This window comes from Chrysemys picta, chromosome 3 (assembly GCF_011386835.1).
Source record: "Chrysemys picta bellii isolate R12L10 chromosome 3, ASM1138683v2, whole genome shotgun sequence".
Classification (NCBI taxonomy): Eukaryota; Metazoa; Chordata; order Testudines; family Emydidae; genus Chrysemys; species Chrysemys picta.
In genome coordinates this window covers 131,336,598-131,362,765 of record NC_088793.1, presented here as the reverse complement: position 1 = coordinate 131,362,765, position 26,168 = coordinate 131,336,598, and the positions used below count along the sequence as shown (strand labels likewise).

Here is a 26,168-nt window from a genome sequence, read left to right as displayed (position 1 = left end):
GGCTTTTCTAAAGGGAAATCATGCCTCGGCGGGAATCAAGAAGCATGTGGAAAAGAGTGATATAGTGTACTTGGACTTTCAGAAAATCTTTGACAAGGTCCCTCATCAAAGGGTCTTAAGCAAGATAATCAGTCATGGGATATGAGGGAAGGTCCTCTCATGGATCAGTAACTAGTTAAAAGATAGGTAACTAAGGGTAGGAATACATGATCAGTTTTCAAAATGCAGAGAGGTAGATAATGGGGTCCCTCAAGGATCTGTACTAGGACCAGTGCTGTTCAGCATATTCATACGTGATTTGGAAAAGGAGGTGAACAGAGAAATGTCACACAATTACCCAAGAAAGTTATGTCCAAAGCTGATTGCAAAGTGTTACAAAGGGATCTGACTAAACTGGGTGAGAGGGCCACAAAATGGCAGATGAAATTCAGTGCTGATAAGTACAAAGTAATATATATTGGAAAACATAATCCCAACTGTACATACAGAATGATAGGGTTTAAACTAGCTCATAGACTTTAAGGTCAGAAGGGGCCGTCATGATCATCTAGTCCAGGGATTGGCAACCTTTGGCCCGCGGCCCGCCAGGGTAAGCACCCTGCCGGGCCAGGCCCGTTTGTTTACCTGCCGCGTCTGCAGGTTTGGCCGATCGCGGCTCCCACTGGCCGTGGTTGGCTGTTCCAGGCCAATGGGAGCCGCGGGAAGTGGCGCGGGATGAGGGATGTGCTGGCCGCCGCTTCCCTCCGCCCCCATTGGCCTGGAGCGGTGAACCGCGGCCAATGGGAGCCGTGATCGGCTGAACCTGCCGACGCAGCAGGTAAACAAACCAGCCTGGCCCGCCAGGGTGCTTACTCTGGCAAGTCGCATGCCAAAAGTTGCCGATCCCTGATCTAGTCTCACCTCCTGCACATGCAGGCCTCAAAACCTCACCGACACACCTCTGTAACAGACCCCTAATCTCTGGCTAAGTTACTGAAGTCCTCAAATCATGATTTAAAGACTTCAAGTTACAAAGAGTCCACCATTTATACTAGTTTAAACCTGCAAGTGACCTGTACCCCATGCTGCAAAGGCGAAAAAACTGCAGGGTCTCTGCCAACCTGACCTGGGGGGAAATTCCTTCCTGACCCCAAATATGGTGATCAGTTAGACCCTGAGAATGTGGGTAAGACCCACTAGCCAGACACCTGGGAAAGAATTCTCTGTAGTAACTCGGAGTCCTCCCCATCTAGTGTCCCATCACCAGTCATTGGAGATCTCTTATGCTAGCAGTCACAGATTGACTAAATGCTATTGTACGTAGTCTCATCAAACCATAAACTTGTCAAGCTCAGTCTTGAAGCCAGTTAGGTTTCTTCCCCCATTGTCTTCTTGGAAGGCTGTTCCAGAACTTCCCTCCTCTGATCGTTAGAAATCTTCATCTAATTTCAAGTCTAAACTTGTAGATGGCCAGTTTATATCTATTTGTTCTTGTGAACACATTGGTGCTTAACTTAAATAACTTCTCTCCTCTCAATAGCCAAGAGAAACTGGAACATGTTTGAACTGCAACCCTGGGCTCCAGGGGGTGCCCTTGATTCAAGTTTATTAAGACCCAGGAAATTTGTACTGCTCTGGTACAACCCAGGATGATCATTAAAGATATCCCGCTCTTCCCTAAACAAGGTGGATTGATTTAAATCAAAGCTTTTTAAATCACTGATTTTAATCATGATTTAAAATCAGCAAGCAGGAACCCTTGATTTAAATAATTGATTTTGATCTAGTTTTGCATTTGTACTTTTTAGTTATTTTCCTAAAGAAAGATTAATTCTCATTTACTGATAATTTAAATATGTTGATTTGCTACTATACACTATATCTATACACACTTATTTAAGCAATTAAAACTTAACTCGCATTTATTCAGATTCTTAATTTTTTTATTTTTTATACATTAGAAAATTCTGAATAGTACATTTCTTATTTACTGGATGATTGTTTGTGTCTAGCTGTATGTGGATAGAATTTAAATCTCAATTAAAAGTGAACAGAAACAGCATTTCAATGTTTTTATTAGTTAAATAAAACTACCTTAAAAGTACTGAATATATTTTTAAAAGTTTATCAAAACATGTTTTGCATATTAAGCAAACTGAATTACTAAACCAAATAAGAAAAACCTGTAGTTAGTGAATTGACTTGATTGTTTCTTGGTCACCATGTCCTTCACGATTTTTGAACTAGTAAATCTCATTCCCTCACACCTGTATTTTATTGAGAGATTGGAAGAGGAAATCATTCCTGCTTTTTCAACTCCTAATTGGCTTCTTAACTTTGAATGTACTAATAATTGAGCTGAAGTAGTTGAATACACTGAAATAGATAAAATATTTTCTCTGAGGTTACTGATGTCAAAAGCTGATTTAGCATTTCAACAAACCCAGGTTCCAGGTTGCTTAGCCAGTGACTGCCACCAGTGCAGTGGTTTGACTTTTTTTTAGATCTTGGAAGCAAACCGATAATGCTTAGTACTACTTTTTTTATATTATTTTAATTGATTTTAATAGATTATAGTAATGTTTAGGCCTTAGCATAGGTTTCCATAATTTCATATTTAATTATAAATAAGTTTGCTTTTAAAAATATCCTGTATTTAATTTTTTTTTATTTCAATCCGATTTTTTTTAAATCACCATTTTTTCCCCACCCTAGCCCTAAGGGTAGGCAAGTAATGAAGGTGAGACCAGGCTTTCTGTGAAGTAAGCCTATTCTTATATGCATCTATATTTTCCCCTCAGGTTTCAGAGTAGCAGCCGTGTTAGTCTGTATCCGCAAAAAGAAGAACAGGAGTACTTGTGGCACCTTAGAGACTAACAAATTTATTAGAGCATAAGCTTTCGTGGACTACAGCCCACTTCTTCGGATGCATATCCGAAGAAGTGGGCTGTGGGCTGTAGTCCACGAAAGCTTATGCTCTAATAAATTTGTTAGTCTCTAAGGTGCCACAAGTACTCCTGTTCTTCATTTTTCCCTCAGTGATGTGCACAGAGGATGAAATATAACAAAATGAAAACATGTAAAGATGCAAGGGAGAAAATCCAACACAGAAAATGGAGACGAAAGAAGACAAGCAGAAACACAAAGAGGAAAGAAAGAAAAATAACCAAATAGAAGAAAGACAAGAAGGAGAAATAGGAAGCCCTATATCCAGAAGCTGAAATCAAATTGTTGGAGATAAAGGTAGGAAAATGGGATGGGGCGAGAAGTTTTCAAGACAGAAAAAAAGGAGGAAAGAATGACTCATATTTAAGTGGGCTCACATTTGTTTTTACAACACTTAGTTTTCAAAGTTGATTTAAAGAGCAGATGATACCTCCTCAATAGCGCCAAGCAAATACAGCAAAAATTATTCAAGAATATTCTTGTGAATAAAACCTACCAATTCACTTTGTCACTATTCATGACCCCTTTTTTCTTAAACATTTGGATGAGCTTTTATTCAGAAGAATGTTTATGGAAACAAAAAATACCATGAACATTCGCAGGAATAAATATTCCAAAGAATGCTCACAAAGGAAGTACTTTATTGGCCATTTGGAATGATTCATACAATAGGTTAGTTGAACAGTTATAAAAGTTTGTAAATAATTTGTGAACAGGAAAGGGAAAACAACTCTGCAAATATATCCTAGATTGCTACAATTTTTTCCTCCTAAAGAAATCTGTATGAAAACAAGATTTTTATTTACAAGTTCATATGCTCTTGCTGCTGTTTACCTACTTGAAATGATAATCCTTCAATTCATGACATCATAACCTTTTCCACAGCAAACAACTGTAATGTCACAAACAGAGGGTTATATTTCAGAGTAGGAACGAACATCATGAGAAGATGAACCTGTAAGAAAAAAAATCCTATTTTCATGACACCATCTGAAACAAGATGAAGATAGAACAAAGCAACGGAAATAAAGAAAATATGTAATACAAAACAAGCAGAATTCATTCTCCATAGAATGGCTTTCAATCTTCTCAATGTGGCTTTAGCAGCACTTCACAGCTTTTTACATCAGTATTTCAGGAGCCAACTGGTTTTGTTCTTTTTTAGAGCTCATCAGCTGCAGATAACTGTCTAAACAACGTTTTAAAATCAGAGATTTTTTTAAATCACAGTAAAATATTTCTGAATCAGAATGCTTTCAGATGCCACTAAAAGGTGTCATCTTCTATTCATGTCATAAACCTATCTTGTAAGTTATGTATGATATTTACTTTCTATGACAGCAATTGCCACTAGTATACTAGATTTTCAATATAAAAGATAGTTATATGGGGCTTACCCTGCAAACCTTAGTTACAGAAGTTACATAGTTATTGACACTAGTGGTCCCATTGAAGTCAGTGGCTCTCTTCAGGTGGGTAGGGACTACTCAGGCAAGTAATAGTTTACAGCTTTTGGCCCCTGATGTGAGGGTTTTTTGTTTTTACTTTTATATGCTCTATTCTCTACTCAAAAACAGTAACAGAGATGTGAAAAGCGGAGAAAGCATAACTAGGGCCCTACCTGAATCGCAGGATGATTGTCAAATAGTTGTGGCTGAGTTTCGGACAAGCCATGAAAAATCGTGGAAAAGTAATAAGGAACTTTTATTAATTGCTGTAATTTGGAAAAGCCAGCGAAGACCTGTTTGATTAAAAAAAATTTGCTGGAATAATATGAACACTCATGTATTATGTTATGCCTGCTAATTTTTTTTGATAACCAGACATTTTGCCGCGACTATATTACAGTCATTAATGCGCGGGACTGACAATCCAAGCCCCAGTCACTGTCAGCTTGGTAAATGGGGTTCTACTGTACTAATGGGGAAAAGGTGTGTGTTGCAAACCTGAAAATGTATACAAAATTGTGGACTGTGCAAAATAAGCTAATTAAAATCGAAATTGCGGTGGAAACCTAATATTGTGGGATCCGCAATATCGCAAATTAAGTGGGGCCTTAAGCATCACATATCTCCCACTTACAATGCACACAAAAAAGAGCTCTGTGCATGCACAAGCACATCCCAGTCTTTCAGTTTGTTCCTGAGCTCTAAGATCAGCAATGCTATGAAACAGCAGTATTATTAGCATGCTAATCTCAGTGTGCCATTTTCAGAATTCTCAAATCCAGCTCTGGTACGTGATGCCTATCTGAATTGCAGTAAGTTTTATTAAGGCCATGCTATGTGGCATATAAAATGACAGAATACTCACAATAGTGTAATAATTTTAATACTGTTTTGAGATATTTTTAATTATCAGAGTATTATGGAATGCAATGTGGTTGTAATTAATCATAACTAGTCCCTGAGCAGCAGGACGTTTACTGAACACAGAGGGAGTGTCTCAAGAGGTTTATCCCACTGAAGATGAGAATTTCAGATAAATTAAAAACACAGTATTCTAGAAAATCATCAGCTTGGTTTCCAAAGTACATATCCTTTACCCCGCAGCCCCATGGATATTTTCTGATAGCTCTAGGTAACTATATGTCCCCTATTACCAGAGTAAATAAGCATCTTCTATTCTGTGCAATATTTCCCCCTGTAGCATACAAATCCCATGGCTCTCTGCAACATTCTTTCAAAAGGGTGAGTTTATAATTAAAATCTTTACTTGGTCTAATGGTTTGGTGAAAAGGGTGAGCCTTACATGGTGTGAAACATTTAGGGGACATTGGTAAGATAAAAATCATATTCAATAACAATGGGATGTATTGTTCCCTCCACTTCTATGCACAGAGATGAGAATACTGGCCAACAGTGACTGGCAAACATATAAGGGATGAAGTTGAGAAAGAAGCCATGGTAACATCATTCCCCCAGGCTCCATGTGTTATGTGGGTAAGGCTGGACAGGGTGGGTGAGAAGCCTGGGAAAGGTCACTCTACATGGCATCATCCCATGGCAGACTCTCACTGGTCCTCGCTGTAAGCTTTAAAATTCCCTCAGAGAGGAAAGTAAAGTGCAGGGAGTTGTTTGATGGGACTTGGAGGATATAACAGAGGGGCTGGTCTTCTGTATGGATACCATGGCTCAACCCTCTGAGGATAGCCTAGGAACCTTGCAATTTCCCTGCAGTTTCTGGACACCCATACTTCAGAGAAACAAACCCTCTGCCCCATATTTGGTCAGGCAAATTCTGCTTCTTAAACCATATGATATATTGGGAACTCAGTGAGGGGAATTTTATATTTTCCTGCTCTTGTCATGGATTTTTCTACAGGAGAGCCCAATCCAGTCCCTTGTAACAGATGAAGACAAACACCTTAACTCCCATTCAAGTCAACAGGAGTTACTGGAATGTCAGCACTTTTTAAATTCAGGCAATTTATTTGTGTGTCTAAATATGGGCTTAATAGCCTATCTTTAGGCACCTAGGTGTGAAAATCTTAGCCTCATTTACCCATTTATGCAAGTGTGGTTATTTTTATTTATTCAGCTTGCATAGTGAAAGTAGACTATTCAGCTTATACTCCGTGTCACTTTCTGGTTTTCATGCATTAGCAGAAAACTGTTGTAAGTTTCTGTTTCCAACCTTATAAGGAACCATTTTAAATCCCCCAAACGGTTTCTATCAATTATAGTCATGAAAACACTCCCATTTATATTTGATTTTGTAAAGTCCCTTAAACACTCATCAGAATTAGAGTTGAGGCCTGTAACTACTCCAGTGTTTTTTTTTTATTTCAGCAAGCCTAACACTGCACTGCCATCCCCCCTGTATTGATCATGTACATTATGTAAAAATGACTAAGCGCTGATAGTCTGAACAGCTAGGCTATAGCCAAATTTGTTCTGAACTAGTCAAATTCAGATCATGAGGTATTGGTCTCCATCCTCCACTTTTCTTGGGAATGATGAAGTATCAGGAATAAAATCCTCTCTCTACAAAGTTTGGTGGAACAGGTTCAATGTCCCCTAGGGTTAGAAGGGATTGTACCTCCTGTCTTAGGAGACCTTTGTGAGAAGGATCACTGAAAAGGGACAGGGAGGGAGAGTGAACATCTTAAAGTATAACTAATCACTTGCAGATATATACGATCAGGTGAAACATGCTCTGTGTTAGACTGTTGCTCCTTTAGTAAATATGAGTGCAGGTTATCCTAACAACACACTCTTCATGCTCCATTAAGCAAGCAGCTAGACAAATGAGCACAGCCTTGCACCAAAGTAAGACTGCTATCATTACCTGTACTGTGTCCAGGAGTTGACAAAAGCCACTATTAAGATAAAACAAACACTGCTGGATTTAGAGTTAGTGGGTCCCTGTGTGCAGCTTCATTTTTGAGGGGGCCCCCCCTTGGGACCCAGCCAAGAAAAAGAACATTCTCTCTTATCTCCCCCATTTTTCATTCTTTTTTTCTTCATCCACCTCCTATATTATAAGTAATAGGAAGTTAATGAAAATAAAGTGAGGTATCTTGATTATTTTTGTAGTCTAACTTTTTTCCCCACAGACCACTTGAAAATTGCTGAGGGTTTCGGCGGACCAATTAATGATCTTTCCAAATGTTGTTTGTATCGTTAGCTAACTATTGTAAAGTGCTTTGGATAAGAGCGCTTTATAAAAAAAACCTTAACCTTTCCTCGGTCCACCTGAATGGAGGTCTCGGACCACAGTTTGAGAACTTCTGGTCTAGATGAAAGCTTGTATTTGCATTACGCTAACGTGAAAAATGTGTAAAAATAAAAAGTATAGATGATGCATGAATGGAAAAATAAAAGTTAACTTCCTCTGAAGAAACTTATTCAATTTGAAAAAAAAATTATTCAGATAATTTTGTAAAGAAAAAATGCCAAGTCATCGTAAGTAATATTTTGTAAAGAGGCACTTTCAATTGTCAATATTGCCGAACTTGTCAAATGTTCCTGACTCATCGTATTTCGCAAATAATTTGTAACTTGTTTCAATACAGAAAAAGAATGTTCACCAGAAACATTTATGACAGGTATTGTTAAAAATATTTTCAGAATGGTTTCCACATTTGGAAAGGTTGCCTGCAAACCATCACGTACAAGTCTATACAAATCAACTGGTAATCTCGAAGCACAGATCTCATCATTTTTGATCAAGTGAAACCTTTCATTAATTTTATCTTCAAAAAGATTTGTGTCTATGTCCTCTCAGTAGAATTCACTTAATTTCTTACTGTAGTGACTTTTAGCATTTTCGTCCATACTTCTGTCAAAAAACATGCAAAATAAAGCATAAGTTTTTTTTAGAGATTCACTTCTACTCTGCAATTGCACTATTATTGTGTCACAAATAATATGGACAGTCTCAACAATGATCGTCTCTTTCTCTTTTAAATTGATTTCATTCTCTCTAGTTTCATTGAAAATTAACTTCCTGCTTTTTTTACGCTTCTCATCAGATATATCAGAGGAACCTATATTTTCTGTTAATGTTAGTGCCTCTGCTTCCACCGAGCTATAGTCATTTCAAACTTCCATGACAAAACTTTTAACTGAGGCTAACAATTGTGCAGCATTCAATAAGTGTGTATCAACCTTTTGCAGTGATTTGCTAATTCTTTGAAGTAAATGGTTCCACAAAAAAGTAAAAACAGCAATATCATACTTTTCAAACTTTTCTGCTAAGGATTTTGCTTCAGTTTTCACACTCAGTTTTTCAGAATTTGATGTGGTTATGTCTAATAAGGTTTTCTTTATATCATAGCAACTCATTTTCAAAGCCAAAACAGCATCTGCACGAGCAGACCACCTAATGTTACAAATTCTTTTGACTGTCAAATGTTTTTCATTTGCCTGCTCCAAGCATGATTGTAGCATACTCCACCAATGCGTGGAAACCGAAAAAAAGGCATATACGTTTTGAATGAAGCCAAAAAAATGTGTAGCTCCCTCACAGGATTCGGCTGCAGCATTGCAGATTAAATTTAAGGAATGGCTGGAACATGGTATGAGTAAAGCAGAGGGGCTTGCATTGTTCAGTCTTGCCTATAGAAATGAATATTTTCCTGCCATATTTGCGGCATTATCAATGCTCTGCCCATGACAATTTTTGATATCCAAACCTAAATTTGCAATGATTTCCAAAACAATATCTCTAGACATTCAAAAGTGTGGGATTTTAGCAAGACAAAACAAAGAAATCGATCTATAACTTCACCATTGCCGGTCACATATCTTAAAATTAATGTTAATTGGTCTATGTGACTCACATATGGTGTTGAATCAACTATTATGGAATAGTACTTGGCATCCTTTACTTCATCAGTGGATTGGTTTCTGAGCCGCTTGCCATTATAGTGATGAATTCATGGTAGGTTTGGTACATTAAAAAGTTGGTCTTCCGTGAGCCACAATACTGATGATTTTTCAAATGTTCTTTGAGAAAATCACCAAATTCACTAAGATATTCAAGGCAGGTTAAAAATTACCTTTTCGATTTGACAATGATGACTCATCATGTCCTCTTAGAGGTAGTCCCAAAGAAGACAGGTTTCAGAGTAGCAGCCGTGTTAGTCTGTATCCGCAAAAAGAACAGGAGTACTTGTGGCACCTTAGAGACTAACAAATTTATAGAAAGCTTATGCTCTAATAAATTTGTTAGTCTCTAAGGTGCCACAAGTACTCCTGTTCTTTTTCCAAAGAAGACAGCAGTTTGACTGTGGCAACAACACGTCTCAGCACTTTCCTCCAATAAGAACACTCCTTTTCAAACTGAGCCAATAACACAGAATCAATTCTTCCAGATAATTTACACCTTTGAACGAACTTACACATAGCATTAATATGAGGTTTGGAAGTTTCATGATCAGCAATATGTCTTGCAACATTTCTCCAATTAGAGTGCCCATTGACTAATGTTTGTTTTCCTTTACTATGGTCAGGGAATAATTTTCAAACATAATAGTAGACTGCCTTAGTGGTTTATGAAAAAAATCAACCAAATTCTCATTTCTGTCATCCAATTTTTCTTCATCCTCAGAAAATCGCACTCATGAAGACCTCTAAATTGCTTTCGTCCTGCAACCTCATACTCTTCTCAAATTTTCCATATTGCCTATATTTTTCGATTTATTGACTAAGAAATATTCTATCATATCCAATTAAACAGATTTTTGCCATAATGCAATGTCTTCAGGGTAGGTTTCTTCCCTTACTTCGACAAAATTGCCAATATTTTGTAGTTCATTGTCACTTATTCAACTTCTGCAGTCATTGTGATATCCCCACAACTCGGCAAGTGATCAGATAATTCTGTTTCCTCGCCCATATTTTTTGATGAATGTCCACTATTCAATACTTCAAGCTTTTTAAAATAAGATGACAAACTGCCTTTTTGCTTAGCTTCGTCTTCTTGCCTCACCTTCATTTTTTTGTGTTTTTGACTGCCAGACTCAAGTGTTGCTTCATTATTGCTAAAAAACTGACCTTGATTTTAGGCAGATTAAAAATGTCTGAAAGAGTAGGGGCATACCCATAGGTGGGCCGTGGACCACCCAATTAGGTTTAACACGGTTAATCCTGTGTTTTTAGCAGGCTCTGTAAAAATGGGATTTCAAACCATTACATACTAGTGACAAATCATGAGCACTGTTGCAAAGTGTGGGGGAGGGTGCTTTTGTTCAACTGGATAATTGGTCAAGCAGACAGACTGATTGGCAAATGATGATTTCTCTTAGTTGCTGTTATGCTATTGCCAAGACAGCAAAAAAATGATGAAGCAAAATTCTTTGCTAGACTACTTCAAAAAAACACGTTTAGAGGACAGTTTGCAGAATACGTTCGCAGAATGCAGAAAGCCTGAACCGCTTCGCAACTTGCAACGCTTATTAAATTCAGTCATTTGTCAGATTTGGGCTGCATTTTGGGGCCCCCTGTCGTTGGGGCCCCATGCCACCGTACGGTTTGTTTCACGTAAATCCACCACTGGCTAAATGGAAATAAAGCAAGACAAATAGCAATGGAGAATCACTTAAAGGAGAAAGGTTGTGTTGCATTTGCAAGGTTACAGGGTGCTGCATCATTACCAATCATCAATGGCAAAACATATTCCCTGCAATATTTTAGCTTACTAGCAGTCATATTAATTTATTATGCCATTTGCAGAAGAAAGAAAGAAAACTCAGTAAAACTGCTTTCTGTAATTGTCACCAGTTATCCTTTAAAAATGCTATTCTCCAAAAATAATTTTACAATTTTTTATCTGAGAATTAGAAAAAGGCCCTATTTCTATGATGAATGGAAGTCACAATAATCTTTTGAGGCTTGGAGTACTGTACAATCACATTACGTTCACTCAGCTTAAGAAATGTCATCTTTACATCAACTGTTACAAAAAAAATTGTTTCCTGCCTCAGGCAGTTGTGATAAGGGAGTTAGGTAGGTAGGCCTTCAGCAGGTAGGCCATACGACATCTTGGCATGTATCACAGCATATAAAGTATCTATTCACTATTTTGTAACTAATGTTCTCACAGCTGTTGTATGACTAAGGGTGGCTGGGAGGGAAAAAAAGAGCAAAATGTGTCACTAGTAAGGTATAATATTTTGTCTAACCTGCATTTACCTTTACTGCAGCAGAACTGTTAAGTGAATCAAAATTAGTGTATTTAGAAACAATGGATGAGATTTTGTGCTGAGTCTCTTGGAAGTACAGCATACAACTCACAGCATTGGGGAAGGGAGGGCAAAGGTAGCTTCAAGTCACATTAGCACACTTCCAAATCTGAACTACTCAAGAGGCTGAAACAGCCCCCCACATTATTTAGGCAGGCTGGGGATTATTCTACATTACTGCAGCCCATCCTGTGCTCCCCAGAATGGCCCCCACTTTGGGACTTGTGAGGGGACTTATTTTGGTCAACCTACACCTGGTCAATGCAGTGTCTCCACCAAGGGAATCCTCCACCAGCAAGCTATGGGGCTTTGTGTGCAGCAGCATACAGAAGCCATAATGGGAGGGAAATCTCATCCACTATATATATAAGAAGTTTGTGCATGAAAACCCACTTTGATAGAAGGCAAGTTCTTTTTAACCCAGCTGAAGAGGAATGACTCCGCATGTTTAAAAAAGCAAGACCAAAATTTGAAAATCTGGATGCCTAGAGTTAGGCTCCCATATTTAGGCACCTAAATAAGAGGTGCTTTTTTAACAAAATGCCTGAAGTCTACAGGTTTATGCTCTTACCAATTTAGGCTCTGATACTTCAGGTTGTTACACATGGACCCTGTGTCTGAGCAGAGTCCCTCTGACCTTGAACAGGGCTTCAGATGGTAGGAGTCTGCTAATGCAGAACAACTTGTAGGATAGGTGACGTAAAGTATAGCAGACAACTTTGACAACATACCTTAAAAAAGTCTAGTTATTTAATTAATAATGGAGCTGGTTACTGGGGTTTGTGCTGATACTATGTTTAATTTTTCCATGATATTTCTGGTTCTCACATTCTGAATGTGTTGGAAAGGATAAGTGATGGTATTACGATTTTTGGGTTATCTTGACTTTCTATTTGCTTTCCGACTTGCTCCATCAAGATATATTTTCTCTTGGTAGATGCTCCTGCACAGTAAATCTATCATTAATAATAGACTGTAGATAAGGAAAGACTCGTGTTAAAATACAGTGCCATCCAAAAAATGTTTAAGTATGCCATAAAACCTTGTTGTCATGTGGCAGAACTTATGGCTTGCAACCCACAGACCAAGACAACGACATTCTTGGGCTGATTCTGACATATTTGCTCAATTTGCGTAATGGTTTGAGGTTCTATAGGTTATCGGTGACTGACAGGGATGTTAGAAGCTGCTCTCATGTATCATAAGAGCTGGTACATTCCAAATATTTTTTTATGGACACCACTGAAGACTCATTATAAATGTTTGAAACAAATGAACAGATATCTAGAGATTTTCAGCTTTAATGGAACTTTTAAAAATAAACCTTATTGTTTTCTCACCCTGACTCTTATAAACAGCTTGCACCTTTTAATGATACTTGGCTTTCATTAGCATGAAAAGTCACATTTTAAAATTATTTAAATAGAGTTTACTTGACATTTGACTCATAGAAGCATCAGAAGTGACTCCACAGTAAAGGCTGTGTTGAGATTTTCACTTAAAGCAGCAATCAAATCCATGTTTCATATTTTAATTATTTAATTTAGTTTACAATTTGGCATGACTCTTCATAGGCTAATTAAATTTTCTATGTAATTTTTTTAGTGAGATATTTTCTAACTTTTATAGAGAAAACATTTTTAAATGTTCACTTTTTGAAATTCTACTTTGTTTCGCAAAGTTCTTCAGGGTCTTCTAATTGTCAGCCACAAACTCCAACCATTGCACACATATGTTTTATAATATCTTGTGCTGCTTGCAGTGGAAGGGAGGTAGCTGAGGTTGAGGCTAAGAAGGGGAACTAATGAATGAGACAAAGATGGGATGCTGAATATGTTAGTGCTTATTTCCTTCTTGTTTATGGCTTGCATTGGTAGGATAGATAATCTAGCAACCTTAGCTCAAAGTTAATGAAAATTTTTGTGTGGAGATATACATTTTAGGCCTCTTACACCTGGAAGGAAGTTTCTCCCAATCAAGCAGTCTGAATGAACTTTGATAGAAGGTAGGTTCTTTTTAACCCAGCTGAAGAGGAGTGACTCTCTCTGCATGCCTAAAAAAGGAAGGCCAAAATTTGAAAATCGGGGTGCCTAGAGTTAGACTCCCATTTTTAGGGACCTAAATAACAGAGGCTTGATTTTCAAAAGTACAGTTTCTATTGATTTCAGAAGGATTTATGGGTGCTCTACACCTCTAAAAATCAGGCCACTTTAATTTAGGTGCCTAAATATGGATTTAGGAGACTAACTTTAGGCCCCCAGGTTTGTAAATAATGGCCAGAAATTTACTGCTCTAATAACCCTGCAATATTTGTGTGTAACTTCTTTTCTATCTTGGAGCCTCAGTCTAAGGAAGGCTTTTTCCATGAAGGGACTTGGGACATATGCTTATATCCATAATTAGTAGGACTTCCTAGTCCTTCAAAGAATAAAATCATTAAGGCTATAATTAAAGACATCTTAACTAATGTGGATACGACAATACTTTTATCTAGATAGTCCATGTTTCTGTGAGAGAACAATGGTTCAGGGAGGTAAATAGAAAGGAGCATAAACACTGCCAAATTAAGTGTAAAAATGTAATAAGAAAAGCCAAAGAGGAGTTTAAAGAATGGCTAGCCAAAAACTCAAAAGGTAATAAAATGTTTTTTAGGTACATCAGAAGCAGGAAGCCTGCTAAACAACCAGTGAGGCCCCTGGATGATCGAGATAAAAAAGGAGCGCTTAAAGACGATAAAGTCATTGCGGAGAAACTAAATGGATTCTTTGCTTCAGTCTTCATGGCTGAGGATGTTAGGGAGATTCCCAAACCTGAGCCAGCTTTTGTAGGTGACAAATCTGAGGAACTGTCACAGATTGAAGTGTCACTAGAGGAGGTTTTGGAATTAATTGATAAACTTAACCTTAACAAGTCACCGGGACCAGATGGCATTCACCCAAGAGTTCTGAAAGAACTCAAATGTGAAGTTGCGGACTATTAACTAAGGTTTGTAACCTGTCCTTTAAATCGGCTTCTGTACCCAATGACTGGAGGATAGCTAATGTAACGCCAATATTTAAAAAGGGCTCTAGAGGTGATCCTGGCAATTACAAACCAGTAAGTCTAATGTCAGAAGAATAAAATTGTCAGACACATAGGAGAACATAAATTGTTGGGCAAAAGTCAACATGGTTTCTGTAAAGGGAAATCGTGTCTTACTAATCTATTAGAGTTCTTTGAAGGGGTCAACAAACATGTGGACAAGGGGGATCCAGTGGACATAGTGAACTTAGATTTCCAGAAAGCCTTTGACAAGGTCCCTCACCAAAGGCTCTTATGTAAATTAAGTTGTCATGGGATAAAAGGGAAGGTCCTTTCATGAATTGAGAACTGGTTAAAAGACAGGGAACAAAGGGTAGGAAATAAATGGTAAATTCTCAGAATGGAGAGGGGTAACTAGTGGTGTCCCCCAAGGGTCAGTCCCAGGACCAATCCTATTCAACTTATTCATAAATGATCTGGAGAAAGGGGTAAAAAGTGAGGTGGCAAAGTTTGCAGATGATACTAAACTGCTCAAGATAGTTAAGATCAAAGCAGACTGTGAAGAACTTCAAAAAGATCTCACAAAACTAAGTGATTGGGCAACAAAATGGCAAATGAAATTTAATGTGGATAAATGTAAAGTAATGCACATTGGAAAAAATAACCCCAACTATACATACAATACGATGGGGGCTAATTTAGCTACAACAAATCAGGAAAAAGTTCTTGGAGTCATTGTGGATAGTTCTCTGAAGATGTCCATGCAGTGTGCAGAGGCAGTCAAAAAAGCAAACAGGATGTTAGGAATCATTAAAAAGGGGATAGAGAATAAGACGGAGAATATATTATTGCCCTTATATAAATCGATGGTACACTCATATCTTGAATACTGCGTACAGATGTGGTCTCCTCATCTCAAAAAAGATATACTGGCACTAGAAAAGGTTCAGAGAAGGGCAACTAAAATGATTAGGGGCTTGGAACGGGTCCCGTTATGAGGAGAGATTAAAGAGGCTAGGACTTTTCAGCTTGGAAAAGAGGAGACTAAGGGGGGATATGATAGAGGTATATAAAATCATGAGTGATGTGGAGAAAGTAGATAAGGAAAAGTTATTTACTTATTCCCATAATACAAGAACTAGGGGCCACCAAATGAAATGAATGGGCAACAGGTTTAAAAAAAATAAAAGGAAGTTCTTCTTCACACAGCGCACAGTCAACTTGTGGCACTCCCTGCCTGAGGAGGTTGTGAAGGGTAGGCCTATAACAGTGTTTAAAAGAGAACTGGATAAATTCATTAATGGCTTTTAGCCACGATGGGTAAGGAATGGTGTCCCTAGCCTCTGTTTGTCAGAGGGTGGAGATGGATGGCAGGAGAGAGATCACTTCATCATTACCTGTTAGGTTTACTCCCTCTGGGGCACCTGGAACTGTCGGTAGACAGGATACTGGGCTAGATGGACCTTTGGTCTGACCCAATACGGCCATTCTTATGTTCTTATGAATACCAACTGAATAAAGATTTTCAGCCAAAAAACTTAGTTTATTTGAACTGTGGACAATGGGAGCTGCGTGGACAGTGCCTGCAGGCAGAGGCAGTGCACAGAGCTACCTAGCTATGCCTCCGTCTTGGAGCAGCAGGGACAGGTCGCCGCTTGCGGAGCCGCCTGAGGTGAGGTGCCCTGGATCTGGCACCCCAAAACCCCTCCTGAGCTCCAATCCCCTTCCGCACTCAAACTCCCTCCCAGAGCCAACGCCCTGCACCCCCTCCTGCACCACAGCCCCCAGCCCCGCACCCCCTCCTGCACTCTGAGCCCCTCATGGCTGTTCTTCCATCTAGGAGCAGCAGGGACATGTCGCCGCTTCCAGGGAGCCACGCAGCGCCAAGTAGGGAGCCTGCCAGCCCTGCATCAACCGGTCTATGAACCGGACTTCCTATGAAGATTAGAAATGCTGGTTTATAGAGTTTTCCAGTTGGTACAGGGCCAGATAATACAGCTTTTACTGTATAAAGCAAACCCGCAGGTCATAAGTATGGCACAGTGCCCACAGCTATCATAGCGCACAATCATCTTTTATCTGTCAAACAAGAAGGGAAGACATTGCATTCATTCTGGACATGAATAGCTCCTCCACTGATACTTCCCACTTGAAAGAAAGAAGGAGGAATGTGAACTTGTGCAAATTCCATTCACATAGGTTAAGGTAGCATCTGATAAGTCACATCTGCTGTGATGTTCTTCGATCCCTTGATATGCTAGGCATTCACACATAAGAAAATGAACTCCACCTAAGACAGTCAGCTAAGGATTACCACTGAACATAACTAAACCTCATTGCTTTTGGCAGGTGCAGAGGCCCTCTTAGGCATGGTCTATGCTAGGAAAAACATGGTAACTAACACTAGATAAGACAAGGCAGTTGCAATTTTAACATGAGGTTCAGGTAAACAGTAGGCTCCCTCATAGTCTTTATCTTGACCTGCTAACACATCTGAAAGCTAAAAACTGTCTTGACTTCACTAGGATTTTACCTAGTGTTTGTTACCATATGTTGGATACAATGAGGTAAGATCACACCTCTTTTTCCTAATCAGAAAACACCCTGTGTTCAGCAGGGACCTGGTAGCCTTGATGACAGGAAGGAGCTGGTAAGTTCTCTGTTTCTCTTCAAGAGGCCCTCACTTCTTCTGGTGAGCACTGAGTAGTACCTTGAATTTCAGGAGATACTTCCTTTTGGACACAAAACAAACAGTTTCACAGTTCATGGTTGGAGGAGTGTGCTAAAATGAATAAATTTTCTGATGTGCTGTTAGATCTTTTAACTTTGGCAACCCTTCTGGGGATGGGCTCTGCCACTGTTGAAAACTGCACCTGCACTGAGGCTGAAGGGAAATCCTCCTATGAATTCAATGTATCCATTTTAATATTAATGTACTCTTTTACTCTGGTAAAAGGGAGGACAGAAACATCCTGGTTACTTCTTGAGGAGATACAATTCTGTTGATTAATACAGTGCAAGGATCTTAGCTCTCTGCTTAAGAGTGGCAAATCTGAACTGCCCCCTAGTAACAGAGAGAAGGAACAACTCACTGTAGACATAAGAAAGTAGGAGAAATATGCTTTTTTTGGGGGGCGGAGGAGGTTGAGATACAAAACATGATGATATATTGCGGAATAAAAGTTTTTTTTGTCATGAGTTTGGCAGAGTCATATTAATCGCAAACAGTAAAGCTGAAAGTGAGCTTTGCACATCATCCTAAGCAAGTCCTGATAAAACCATTATATCATACTTCATATACTCTGTATATGTCACAAGTTATAGAAAAGCTGTTTTAGGAAAGTTTTAGTGCATTTCCAAAAAGTAGATTTTTTTTTATCCCTCTCCCTATAAAATCAGATGCCTTAGTTACCATAAGTCCAACTTGTGCAGGGCTCAGAGAGTCTTAGAAACTTTCCAAAAAGACCTAAAATATTTTTGTATACCTAAACATATCACGATTTGAGAGAGATGATATCTGAGGCCCATCTACGTTTAGAAGTCGGTGCTGTTACCATTGAAAAGTTAGGAATCTCCTCTTTCCAATGAATAAAGCTCCCATTTCTAGACCTGCAGTTCCTTGAGATAGGAGATTTTTAGAACTGTGACATTTATATGTACAGAAAAGCTACCACTAGTGCAGGACTGAATCTTGCCCATCTTGGGACTTGGATAGAAATAGGGTTGGGTTTTTTTAGGGGGAGAGGTGTGGGGGAGAGATTCCATATTTGGGAGAACCTGTTTTTCTGACAGATAAATTTTTTTTAAATGATAGCTGTTTGAAGATGCTCAAGTGTCTGCAATGTTAGACTAAGTCCCAGGGAGATGGAGAGTGAGAGCGGGCTGGGGTAACAGTCAAAGATGCATGACAAATGAACTAATATGACTGCAGGAATGTACTTGTAGAACTTCAACTACATGTATTTATTCTCAGTAAAACCTGATGACAGTAACCTCTAACTAATAACACATTAAGACCTATAGTGTAGTTTCAGTAGAAAACAAAGATTGAAACAGACATAGTAAAGTCTATATGGTACTACGGAATGCAACCTATCAATACAATTCGAACATGTTGCATTACAACACAGTATATTGCTGAAGTCTGTTAGAACCAGTTTGAAATGTTCACCCCTTGTTGATAAAGAAATGACTTGACAGCATGGGCTTCCAATATATAGTATAGTGCCACAGGAGGGTTTAACTTTCAATCCTTTCCCAGAAATGACACACTTCACCGAAACAGGATGAATACCAGCATGATGGCATCGCTAAGTCCAGCACAAATTTCACTCTCAGAAATATGAGTACTGGGAGAAGGGGGTGAGTGAGAGACACATGCCACATACTCTTTCAAAACCCATTAACAGCACACAGCATATACAAAACACACCGAAAAAATTCCTAGGATTAGAACAACATTAATGCAGAAAAAAAGTTTTGAGTTGATAAGACAACCCAACAACCCAAATGCAATATTTAATTTCTTTAAAGCAATTGAATACTTAACTACAAAGCTAGCAGCACAATTGTCTGCCCACAACCAGAAAATTCCCTCAAAAGAAAACGCAAATGACATTTCTCTGACTTTCCCTGTGGTTAACTGTTAAAGAGAAGATGATTTTGTTTGTTGAGGGATCTGTTGTGTTGCTATAAACCTACGAAACCCAGAAACATAACTGTGTTGCTACACCATATTCTTTGGAATTTGTATTCTTGATGAAAATTTAAACAAACAAGATTTTGCACTATGGTTTTGATTTAGTGCTAAATATGGAACCTACAACCTACTAAATATTTAGTATTCAAAAGCACATATGAACAGGTCTAAAAACTTGGAGTCTTCCCTCAGCCATTATGGTAAATACTGCATGGGTAGAAGTACCGTTCTCTATTCCAACCCAGCAGTACAAAGGAGATTTTTACACAAATCAATAATACAGACTGTAGCCAGACTTTTAAAAATGTAAATACCTCTTTAAAACAAAGTCCATTCTAACAGCTGGTTCCATTACAACAGCAACACAGCACCTGGTGATAAGCTATGGAAAGGCAAGGCAACCCTTGAGGGAGGCACAAGAGTTCTTCACATAGCAAGAGAATTAAATATTAATCTTTGCACTAGTTTAAAAAATATGTATTCGGAGTAGGGTTATATACTTAAAACAGCTATATTGTTGTTTTGGTTTCTATTAGTTTGTGGGGGCTAGAGAGGAAAGAAAGATTTCATTATATTTTTCAGAACTATTCAAAATTAAGTAGATCATTACTTAATACATAAGAGCACACAGTTCATGGGAGAAATCATCTGGCCCAGCTAATTTGTGCTTTTGTGTACAACTGCTGGGGGGGGGTGGTTTTAAATCAATGCTGTGCTGCTCCCCACAACCCAGAACTGCTGGCTACTGGGCTGGTCTACAACATAAAATAGAACAGCCTTGTGATCATTCGAATCACTTGTGCTGAGGTGGATGCAGTGATATCCTGACTATGCCCCCTTCTGTCTTGTCATACCCACTATGTCAGAGGTAGGCTGACGTGGTATATGACCTGTCTATGCCCCTGAAGAATACCCTTACACAAGGGAAATCAACGGATCTATATGGCCACTTTACACTGGCAGACTAGTGCAAAGCAGCTGCAGCAGGGCCATGAATTTGTAGAAACTTATGGTACTTCCAAGCCTTTGTATATTTTTTTTTAAATAAGATTTTGTTACGCTTTTCAGGATGATGGGATGAAAGATTAATAACAAAAATTCCCTTTGAACTATTCCTTTCTAAATTCTGATTTTTGCTATTTTTAAAAAAATATATTCCAAAGTGTTCACCAACACTCTAAAGCAACAGTTACATTTATAAAGTAACATTTTAGATTTTTTTTTAAAGGTTTCCACCATGCCATCCTTACCTATGTAGTTTATCATCCAGCATCTCCATGAATTTCACAGCATCTTCCTTCACGTTTGTCTCTGCAAAATAAAAGTCAAAGTTAGGGAGTGCTGTAGCTATTTAATTTTAACTTGTCTACTCCTATTATTTACTAAGGAATCAAGATGAAAAGGTAAAATACATAGATTTATTAGTGAAAAATGTCCCTTGGTTTTTTATTATTTTTTTACATCCCATCCCTTACACACTATATTATATATGTATCAGTTTGAAGGTGAATTCTACTATTTTTTTCATATTAAAATTAGGATCTGAATGTTTATCCCTACCTTAAAGTCTAAAGCACATATTAAATTAATGTGTTTAATTTATTATTATTGCTAAATTCTGCCCTCAACTGTGTAGTGCAGATGGTGGGGAGAGAAGAAAGAGGGCACAGGTAGATTCTTCTCATTACACAAAAAAACACGGACTAGCTCCTGTAGACAGTGGGACCTGGACATTACCAAATATGTGTAAGGATATACATATGTCCACCTATCTCCTAGTGACTTCACATCTGAAGAGTTTGCTGCATGTCATTTATTCCACATGAAGGAAGGAATATTTTTAGCCTTAATTTCAATGAATGTTATGCAAATTTCTAATGCACTGCACTAAAAATGTCCTTTTTTGAATATTCATATGCCCCAACCTGGACAAGATGTGAAAGAGATTATAAGTCCTTTCTTGAAGAACAGAAGCATCCTATGGATCAACATTTCCATACTGTGGCAAAGATAGTTCTTCATTTTTGTCTCTAAGCAAAGTTACTGTCTCTAGGTCAGATGGGAATATTTAACTTCTTAAACTGATAATGTAAACGATATCAACTCTTGATAGACTATTCCTCCAAATACACTACAGGGTTGTACAGTTTGTTGCTTCTGTAGGCCAAACTCATTGCACACACCAGGGGCTCCTTACATCCCTTCATCTACCCAACAATTTGTAATCTGTTAAATTATTTATTTTCTTTCTGTCTCAGAGAGAAGTCACTGGGAGGGGGGTGGAGGAGGCAAAATTTCAAGGTTCATTGGAAGGACAGACAGAGCTGAAAGGGGGTGGGTATTGTTAGGCTGGAAGGTGTTAACAGCTGCCATCAACAAGTTCCGTAATTGATAGACAATTACAGACATATGTAAAGATGATGGGTGTGACAAACAGATACCAGGAGCTGTGTCATCCCCCCACCCCATTTTTTCCTTCCAGTTTTCCAATTTCCCCCAAAATCAGTTGAGTTGTGCCCACTGATACCTAGAAGATTCCCTGAATTTTGGGAATTGATCAGATGTGGTGTTCAAAAATTATCGTGTTACAACCAAACAGGCAGACAAGCAGAGAAATTCCATAAAGTTGAGTGAAAGGTCTCACTTTGCTCAGCCAATCAGATATGATTGTTTCTATAGATGATACTCTTGCAAAGCCTCACGTTGCTCTCCGTAGCATTGTCAATTCAAAGTCACCTTCAAGAGGTGCTATACAACACAACAACATGCTATGATCCAGGACCAAAAACGTCTACATGTAAAGAATTGCATCTATTTATATTTACAGTTCTGCATCTCTGTAAGCAAAGTGCTAATGAATGTTATACAAATAGATTATATAAAGGATTGCAATGGTGAGGAAGGCCAATGCAGTTTCTCTACTTCATAATAAAGAGAATTTTATATCAAAACTTGTTATATTAGGTAACACTGTACTATACTACAAAACTTGTAAAAAGCATCTAGTTTTTTAAATACTTTTAATTCCTATTTTTCCTGAAAGGTCTATCTGCGAAGCCCAAGAGACCTTGCAAGACTGTAAGCCTTCCTTTAATCACATACCACAGTTTTAGCTAAAAGAAAACCTAATTTTTCAAACTATTTTTATCTGTCAGTTACAAATGTTTTGACTTACGGTTTGACACGTACTTTGAGAAAGAATAGCTTTAATGTGTATAGCTGCAATGCTCTTCGTTCAATTGCCATTATACCCTTGAACATGAGATAGTACAACTTCTTCCCGATATAAATGTCAATAGATATTAATTTTTGGAGAGGGATGAGAAAGGGTGGAGAATCTGTTTCACACTCACTTTGTTTCTCTAACTGATATAGTGACTTCCTCTCTTACATGAAAGATAAACCCTACTTCCAATTTCTCCTGCTGTGCTTGTCATATTTTAATTGGACATGATCTGATACAGTAATTCTCGCTTTCACAATTCAGTCCTGCCCCTACCTGTTATTTTACAATGCCCTTGAAGCACACAGCTTAGTAAATCAGCATTATTCAATGACAAAAAGTAACACACAAGAGAACACCACTAGTCCAAAGTAGGCCAGTTAAATGCTAACACTCTTTTGAAAATATCCTCACATCGCTACACCACGTACACCTCTGCCAAATGTTTTAACTAAATTAAGAAAAACGCAAACTTTCTGTGGCTCTCTCCTCTCACAGCAGACTAGTGTTGCCTCCTTGCTTTCTTGTGCATGTAATTGAAAGGGTTGTGACCTGGAGGGCTTTTTTTTTTTTTTAAAAAAAACTACTTAAAAATTCTATTTGTGTTACTTTCCTGATAATGAATTTCAAGAAGCACCAGGACAAGTACATGAATATTTCAGACCGTTGGACCATCCATTGGAAATACAGGACAAGCAGCAGATTTCTAGATTTTGTTTTAATTTAATAAAAACCAGTCATCACCATTTAGTGCAAGAAAACTTAAGCCAAAAGCTATGCATGAGTCTCTTAAATGTAGCTCAGAAAGTGCTTGATAGTGTCAGAGAAAATAATTTATGAGACTGTGTACTGCATGAACATGTAAAAAGGTTTATTTTCAAATTAAAGCAAAAATTTTCCACCAGTGCTCTGGGGATTGATGTACTTCGCTGTTATTGCCAATTAAGGGGACAAATATTGTAAATCTTCATAGAAGAATAGACCCCAGTGTATTTGCTGAGACCAGAAATAGGATTTTCCCATAGAAGCTTAATCTGGAGAAAAATGATTCAGCATTTTTGTTCTGTCTATATCACATTTTCTTCTTCCTCCTGGGGCCTGACAGCCTGAGTCCAGTCTTACAAACAATCAAGGTCAGGCACAGCTGATTCTCAATGATATACCGCCATTCTCCTTTTTAACCACCATACAACATCTGCCAGTAAAATAATGGAAACATTCATTTTGGCACAGTTAGGAATAATCCATATTCTAAATCTAGGATTGAAATAGTACTGGGGTTTGCAGGTAAGAACAGAATGTGAAGAGCCTTGCCTGCACTATGTGGTGCAAGCCCATACAATTAGTCTCTCCCTTTCATAAGCATTACATTCCTTCCCAAGGGTTTTTTGGGCCAACTTAAGCAAAACTCCCACTGACTTTACTGAGAATTTTGTTTGGCAAAGGTCTGAGGGTAAAATTCAGTTCTCAGTTATACTGGGGTAAGTCTGAAGTAAGTGCATTTATTTCAATGGACCTACCTGGATGACACAGAGAACAGAATTACAGTACATGTTAAGTAAGCATAGCAGGATTTGGCTTTTAAAATGTAAAAAGGAATTTTTAAAAAACAAAGAAGCACACGATTAGCTGAAAGTATTTGATCTTTTCTATTATAGAGGAAGGTCTGCTGAATGAAATGTGTGAAGTCATATTCTGAAAACTGGCAAAGCTTCACTGTATTTGAAGGTTAACTTGAAAAGCCAGTCAAATTTCAAGAGACTACATTTCAACTCCTCAGAATGTATGTCAAACTGATTTATCAAGCCACAATAACAGTAGCAAGATTTTGGATCGCAAAGCAGCAAGCAATTTTGCACCCCATGGACAAAGGAGGGAAAATCCACAGAGCATGTTCTTTTGGGAAGAAGCACTGAGTCTAACCAGTGCATTTCTATGGGAAACATTAGTAGAAGGAGAACCCCCTCTGGAAAAGGCAAGAATTAAGAAAGGAAAATGGTGAATTACACAGAACAGAGAAAATATTCCAGAAAGGCTCTCTTTCTTTCCAGGCTTAAAGGTTATTTTCCAGTAATAATAATAATAATAAGAGTTAAAAAGAAAACAAACAGATGTTTGGAAGGGCTTTAAATCCTTAGGTTTCAAGGTGTAAGTCAATCTTACTTGATGGGATTTTAAAAGAAACTTCAACTTGGGACAGATTATTTCAAAATTGCATATTGCAGGTTTTCTTCCTCTGAAGCATCTGGCACTGGCCACTGTTGGTGACAGGACACTGCCTTAGATGGACCACCGCTTTGAACCAGTATGGCAATTCCTGATGTTTGGAAATTATAGTCAAGGGATCTAGGCTGAGAAATCTCCACTACCATATAATCTTTCCTGTACTCTCAACTCAACCATTTTACACCTCACAACCAACCTTAACTTTCCCCTCTAAAAACTGTACAAAAATGTGTTAAAAAGTCAAAATAACAAATTACTAGGAAATGAATGGATTTTCTGGGAGTGGTTAACTAGCTCATTCCCCCATTACATTTATAGGGACTACTGGTTGTCTCATTCCTCCCTAAATCAAACTTCTTCAGGAAAGTGGGATTTTTTACTTTGCTCTAGCTCACCTGTCCATTCAGCAGCAGGACCAGGAAATACCTCTATGGTTCTTGGATTACCATGGCTATTAGCCTTTACCATATTCTGAATTTGTCACATATCAGAATGCACCATGGTAATAGAGATTTCACTGAGTGCCTTCTCCAACATCTCAGACACAGAACATTATGAAGCTCTGTTAAAGTGGAAGCTGCAGAACTGGAGAAGCATTACCTTCTTTCGTTGCTGCTGAATGGAAGGGGGACAGGGAAGAGGAGCACAAGCAGCTCACCCTCCTTAAGATGTTTCCTATGGATTTAGGTTGGATACAGCAAGCCTACCAACACTCCCTGTATAAGAGAGCGAGACACCCTGAACATACAGAAAGGCAGAATGTGAAATCTAACCACCCTCTGAGCACAGTGTGGGTGAGGAGGGCAGTACCCCCATGGGGTCCTCTCAGAAGATGCCTAAGGGATCTGGTGCCTGCTCAGTTGGAGGAAGGGGTATGAGTTCCTCTGGGTTAAAAAAGGGTAAAAAGCATTCTCTAAGCTTTTGGTGGCAAGTCAGTCTCTTGCTCTCTCTCTCCAGGCTCCCTATCTGGCAGCAAGCTGGCCCAAGACTTCAAGTTTTGGTGAAGCTTGATGAGTTTTGAGCTTCCATTGAAACCTACAACCAGGCAAGTTTGCCTAGTTTTAATGTGACAAGTTTGCACAGACCTCTACATTACAAAACACTGATTCACCCCCAAAGCAGGTCTAGCCTGTCCATTGAATGAGACGGGATCCTGTGGGGAAAAAAATAGTATGCGATCATGTGATTCAAGACTGCCATACTGCATACAAATAAGGAGGCCAAGTTAAGGTTGCAAAGAAAGCCTTAATTCTTGTATTTCCTAACTTTTGAGTGCTTGACCTTGCAACCTTAACATTCTTTTACTATAGTTATTGGTGTGTAATTTCCCCAAAAAATCTATCATATGGTATCCGATTGACACCCACGTGGATCATCAGCATGGT

The 26,168-nt window shown here is 38.4% G+C and overlaps 1 protein-coding gene across 1 annotated transcript in view; it reads right to left on the bottom strand.

The window, feature by feature from the left end:
* Positions 1–26,168, bottom strand: part of DISC1 (DISC1 scaffold protein) — a 352,017-nt gene that overhangs the window by 65,038 nt on the left and 260,811 nt on the right. The window contains 1 exon segment of the mRNA XM_065588994.1: positions 20,585–20,645. Within this exon segment, the coding sequence (XP_065445066.1) occupies positions 20,585–20,645 (61 nt within the window).